This window comes from Terrapene carolina, unplaced genomic scaffold (assembly GCF_002925995.2).
Source record: "Terrapene carolina triunguis isolate 2854851 unplaced genomic scaffold, T_m_triunguis-2.0 Scaffold62, whole genome shotgun sequence".
In the NCBI taxonomy this organism is placed as follows: Eukaryota; Metazoa; Chordata; order Testudines; family Emydidae; genus Terrapene; species Terrapene triunguis.
The window spans coordinates 36,084,747-36,090,816 of NW_020664413.1; the positions used below are offsets into that span (position 1 = coordinate 36,084,747).

The 6,070-nt window shown below is 49.5% G+C and overlaps 1 protein-coding gene across 1 annotated transcript in view; it reads left to right on the top strand.

The window, feature by feature from the left end:
- LOC112111655 (collagen alpha-1(XXVIII) chain-like) overlaps positions 1 to 6,070 on the top strand; it is a 64,644-nt gene that overhangs the window by 36,060 nt on the left and 22,514 nt on the right. The window contains exons 19-20 of the mRNA XM_024207196.2: positions 593 to 661; positions 2,406 to 2,477. Coding sequence (XP_024062964.1) covers positions 593 to 661; positions 2,406 to 2,477 — 141 coding nt within the window. The remainder of the gene's footprint in view (positions 1 to 592; positions 662 to 2,405; positions 2,478 to 6,070) is intronic.

Genomic DNA, 6,070 nt, shown 5'->3' on the forward strand with positions numbered 1-6,070 from the left:
AAGAGCCGGGGCCTCGCCTCCCGGGCAAGGAGCTCAGGGGCCGGGCAGGAGGGTCCCACGGGCCGGATGTGGCCCGCGGGCCATAGTTTGCCCACCTCTGCACTACTTGCTCTAGCTATTACCAGCTCAGGTACAGTATGTTATGCAAGGGGCCACCTAGTGGCTAAACATTATAATAAAGTTTGCATTACATGTTTAAAAATAATGTACTGAGCATGACATCATTTATCGCCAGAAACATGTCACCTTGTGCATCCCTGCAAGAGTTCATAAATGAGGCTGTCTGAAAACCTGAGGCCCTATTGAAGTCAATGGGAGTTTTGTCATTGACTTTAAAGGGGCCAGGATTCCACTCCTGCTCCTTCTGAGCTGCAGTTGATTCAAACTAATTCAGAATTTATCTTATAACAAATGTATATACAAACTCTTCTGAGGTATCTCTTACTCTGAGTAAGCAATGCAGGACCTGCTACCTGGGTATACAGTTTCTATGACTAAAGAGAGGACTTCTGTCTCCAGCCTTACAACTTAATAATAAAACTAATTAAAATACAACTACATTCAAGTGCTGATTTGATTTTTTTCATTACAGGGGGAGCCAGGAGTACCTGGCCTTCGAGGTCCAGAGGGTGCCCCAGGGATTGGAATACAGGGTGAGAAGGTAAGAATTCCTTGTGAAAATTAAAGTTAGCAAAAGCAATGCTCAGGGAATAGATTTGTCACAGTTTTCCCCATTTGGTGGAGTATAAATAAATCCAGTGAAGAAAAAGTGCACTATGTGATTTTATGAATGATACTGTGAAATAGGCTGACTGCAGAGTTGGTTTCAGTCTTAGCTCAATAAAAAAAATGTAGTGAAACTGATAAAATACAATTAAAGGTAAGTTTTCATTGTGGAGCTGGGCAGCCCAACAATCCAGTAGCAATACAACACACTGCTACAGGCTCCAATCCTGCAGATCCTCAGATATGTGAGCCCTTACTCAGATTGAGTAATCCTTACTCAGACGAGTAGCAAATAGATGTTTGTATGAAACACCTCTGATCATTCTCTAGCAATCCCTCTAGACACCTGAAAAAATGGTGTTGACAGTGTCTGGATGAAGCCACATCCAGTCCTCTTTACATAGATTGAGGGTCACCATAACAATAAATTTTAAGGGCTAAGGGAAAGTGAAGTATGGCGATTACGGTATCTAAGATGAGTTCAAAAGTTTTCCTCTCTAGGAAATATATTTAGGTGATATCCTACAGGGTAAAGAGACAGTTATGGCTGGGGCTGGAACTTTCCAGAATTTCAAATGTTTAGGTTTTCTGAACCACTATCTCATGTGTATTTTTGTTATAACTGTGTTCTAATAATGTGTTAATAGTTATCCCTTTACAACCTACACTCGATCTTAGCATTTTTCTGTCTAGAAGTATATAAATAGACTAATCAGGGTGAGTGTTCTGGCTTGTGATTTTCCTTGACGGACAAAAAGATATATAGTGTATTTACCTTTAAAAAATGAGTCTCCAATTATTTATGTGGTTTTTTTATTAAAATCATTTCATGTAAATGATTTCTCTATTATTTGATTCCACTCACTAGACTTGACTTTGCTGATGCAAGCAAACAACTCCTTTTGGGTCGGATTCTCTTCACAATGGTTTTATACCAGTGTAGAACCATTGCCATTCAAGAAGCTACACCTGATTTACACAGATGTAATTAGAGGAGAATTTGGCCCATTGACTTCAATTGAAGTTGAATTAATTGACTTCCCATTGAAGTTAATGGAAATTTCTCATGTGCAGCAGCTATAGAATAAGGCCCCTGTTGAGTTCATGGCCCTCTAGGGCAGCAGGAGCGAAACAGGTAGTTTGCCCTGGGCCCCACTTTTGAGAGGGGCATCAAACCAAGTGGTGTTGTGACCCAGCATATGGGGTGATAGCACCGCTCAGGTTTGGCCCAGTAACCCCTCCATCATGACAGAGGGACAGTCAGGCAAATCTGAGTGAGTGGCATTGCAACCTATTGTGTGAGGTCGCAATGACTAACTGAAATTTAGCCCAGCAACCCCTCTGTCATAATGGAAGAAGGGGTCGCTGGGCCAAACTGAGTGGTGCTGCAACCCTGCATGTCTGGTCATAGCACCTCGAGCAGGGAGGCAGGCCAAGCCCTGTGGGACAGGACCCACACCTGTGAGGTGAGTGCAGGGTAGGCTTGCTCTCCAACTCCTCCACCCACCTTCCTTCAGTGGTAGTTATTTTTGGAAGCGGGGGGCTCAGTTTCAGATTTTGCCCTGGGTCCCAAAAAGACCTGTGTGGCCCTGGTCTGATTGATTTTTACAAGAGCTTTCAAATGACTTTTTGCTAACCATATTGATAAAATGTAGAATAATGTTTCTTCATTTGTGTAGGGTGATCAAGGTCAGAGAGGTGTACGTGGATTATCGGGACCAACAGGAGTACCTGGACCTGCCGGTGCTAAAGTACTCTTAGTTTTGTACTGTATCTTTATAACTGAGGTCTCAAGTCAAAGATATAGCTCATCGGTGGTGGAGATGGTGGGGTGAAAAGGCCATTAAAAAGTGGGGGGAAACAGGAGAATCCATGCCTCCCCCCCAATTTTGAGATCCTGAACTCAGTCAGGCTCAACTGGAGGCAGGGCCGGTGCAAGGATATTTTGCACCCTAGGCAAAACTTCCACCTTGCGCCCCCCCTCGCCCCGGTAACATCGGTTCATTCAGGGTCAAATCCCAACGAGCCTTTATAGACCCCAGGGGCCAGCCGTGCCCAGGGGCTGCTCCCCAGACCAGGTTCCCCCCTCCCCGCCCCCTGAACTCCCTGGAGGGCGCACAGCCCCCCCGCAAGCCCTCTCCCCACCACCCCGGCAGTCCCCGCCCCGAGTCCACTCACTGGCTTTGCTGGGCTTGGGCCGCTGCAGCAGCTCGGCAGGGAGGAGCTGCCTTCTGGGGGCTCCTGCAGCAGATGCATGTGGGCAGAGACCCCCGTGCACCCCCCCACGTCCCCCCTCGCCACGCTTGGGCTTTGCGGCTCCCAGGAGTGTGAGCCGCCGCTGCCCCTCCCCCTCCCGGAGCAGTCTCAGGGCCCCGCGCCCTGGCAGCAGCTCACATGCCTGGGAGCCGCAAAGCCCGAGCATGGCGAGGGGGGAGGTGGGGGGTGCATGGGGGCCTCTGCCTGCATGCATCTGCTGCAGTTTGCAGGGGCTCCCCGGGGGCGCCAGGCCGCAGCCTGGGCAGGATGGGTAGGGGGCGCAACTGCTCCCCGCTAGTGGCGCCGCCGCCTTTGCAGGGCGCCTGCCCCCCTGTGCCACGCCGGCTCCTCCATGGCTGGGGCTCACCGGCCCCGCAAGCCCTATGCAGTATTATTAAACTGGTGCCCCTATGCCCGATGGCAGCCTGAGCTTGCAGCCCAGCGGGGGCGGGGGTGGAGGGTCAAGGCAGAAAGAACAACAAGACGCCCGGCCCGCCTCACGGTGGTGGAGAGTCACAGTTCCTCGCAGAGACCCCTGTACCCTCTCCCTCACGCAGAATGGACATGCAGAAGGTACCTAATTAAAAGCACTAAACTTGGGAATAAAAAATGTAAGTCACAGGTTTTTTGATATGCCCTGAAGTTTGTCAGACATTTATTTGCAAAAACTTTGTAGTAAGGGTGAGTCAGCTGTCTTGCTGAATACAACATTAAATATTATGGAATACATGATGCAGCTCTTCTCTGTTTTACATTTTCTTAATCAGTATTTCTAAGCTGATTTTATATTTTAAATGTACTCTTAAGCCTTCATAAAGTAATCATTCCAGATAACTACATATTTAACTCACTGAAACAGACATTATTTTAAATTAATCAGTCACAGAGGTTTAGTGTGTTCATAACAATGTTCATTGCTTTTAGAAAAAGGGAACACTAATTTACTGTGTGTCATCTCCATAACAATACACATGTTTATGAAATTTCACCAACTTTAAAAAATATGTTTCCAAAGATTTTAGGTTTCAGAGTAGCAGCTGTGTTAGTCTGTATCCGCAAAAAGAACAGGAGTACTTGTGGCACCTTAGGGTATGTCTAGACTACGAGGGTAGTTCGATTTTACTTAAATCGAATATGTGGAATCGATATTGCAAAGTCGAACGTGTGTGTCCACACTAAGGAGAGTAATTCGACTTTGTGAGTCCACACTAACGGGGCGAGCGTCGATATTGGAAGCGGTGCACTGTGGGCAGCTATCCCACAGTTCCCGCAGTCCCCGCTGCCCATCGGAATTCTGGGTCGAGCCGCCAATGCCTTCTGGGTAAAAAAATGTGTCGTCATCCGTCCGTCACTAACGCCCTCCCTCCCTCCATGAAAGCGCCAGCGGGAAATCAGTTCGCGCACTTTTCTGGTCAGTGACAGCGCGGACGCCACAGCACTGCGATCATGGATCACGCTGCGACCATCGCTGCAGTTGTGGCCGTTCTCAACACCTCGCAGCTTATCATACACCTTTCCCTGAGGCAGATGCAGAGAAATCAGGCGAGGAGGCTACGACACCGCCGTGATGGCCTGAAGTCGGAGAGTAGCACAGAGCTGTCAGAAACCACGAGCCCCAGCGCCCAGGACATCATGGTGGCAATGGGTCATGTGGATATTGTGGAACGGCGATTCTGGGCCCGGGAAACAAGCACGGACTGGTGGGACCGCATAGTGCTTCAGGTCTGGGATGAATCCCAGTGGCTGCGAAACTTTCGCATGCGGAAGGGGACTTTTCTCGAACTTTGTGAGTTGCTGTCCCCTGCCCTGAAGCGCAGTGACACCCGGATGCGAGCAGCCCTGACTGTCCAGAAGCGAGTGGCCATAGCCCTCTGGAAGCTTGCAACGCCGGACAGCTACCGGTCAGTCGCGAACCACTTTGGTGTGGGCAAATCTACCGTGGGGGTTGTTGTGATGCAAGTAGCCAACGCAATCGTTAAGGTACTGCTCTCAAAGGTAGTGACCCTGGGAAACGCGCAGGTCATCATAGATGGCTTTGCCGCGATGGGATTCCCAAACTGCGGTGGGGCTATCGATGGGACTCACATCCCTATCCTGGGACCGGACCACCAGGCCAGCCAGTACATCAACAGAAAGGGCTACTTTTCAATGGTGCTGCAAGCACTGGTGGACCATAGGGGACGTTTTACAAACATCAACATCGGATGGCCGGGCAAGGTTCATGACGCTCGCGTGTTCAGGAACTCTGGTCTGTTTAGACGGCTGCAGGAAGGTATTTTCTTCCCGGACCACAAGATAACTGTTGGGGATGTGGAGATGCCTACAGTGATCCTCGGGGACCCAGCCTACCCGCTAATGCCCTGGCTCATGAAGCCCTATACTGGCGCCCTGGACACAGAAAAAGAACTGTTCAACTACCGTCTGAGCAAGTGCAGAATGGTAGTGGAGTGTGCTTTTGGCCGTCTCAAAGGGAGATGGAGAAGCTTACTGACTCGCTGTGATTTCAGCGAAACCAATATCCCCATTGTTATAGCAGCTTGCTATAACACAATCCACAATCTCTGTGAGAGCAAGGGGGAGACCTTTATGGCGGGGTGGGAGGTTGAGGCAAATAGCCTGGCTGCTGATTACGCCCAGCCAGACAGCCGGGCGATTAGAATATCCCAGCGGGACGTGCTGTGCATCCGGGAGGCTTTGAAAGCAAGATTCCAGACTGAGCAGGCTAACCGGTGACTGTTAAGTTTGTGGACACAGATGCTGAACCTGCCCCCGTTTCTTTACCCAGTTCATTTTGACTATCCTCTCCAGTTACATACCCCCTTCACCCTCTTCCCCTTCCCAAAAAATAAAATCAGTTCTATTTTGTTAATGAACACCGTTGTCTGTATTGCTGTTTTCGCGGGAATGTTTTAAACCGGGGACGCAGACTGTGGCGGGGGGCGGGTTTAGTGTTCTGATGCAAATGATGCTTCTAAACTCCCGGAATGACAGGCTCCGCACTGGTGCACTGGTTATTTCAATGGAGCCTGCCAGCACTCCTGGGGGGGACTGCGTGTATGTGTCGGCTATGTGACTTTCTGGCAGGGGG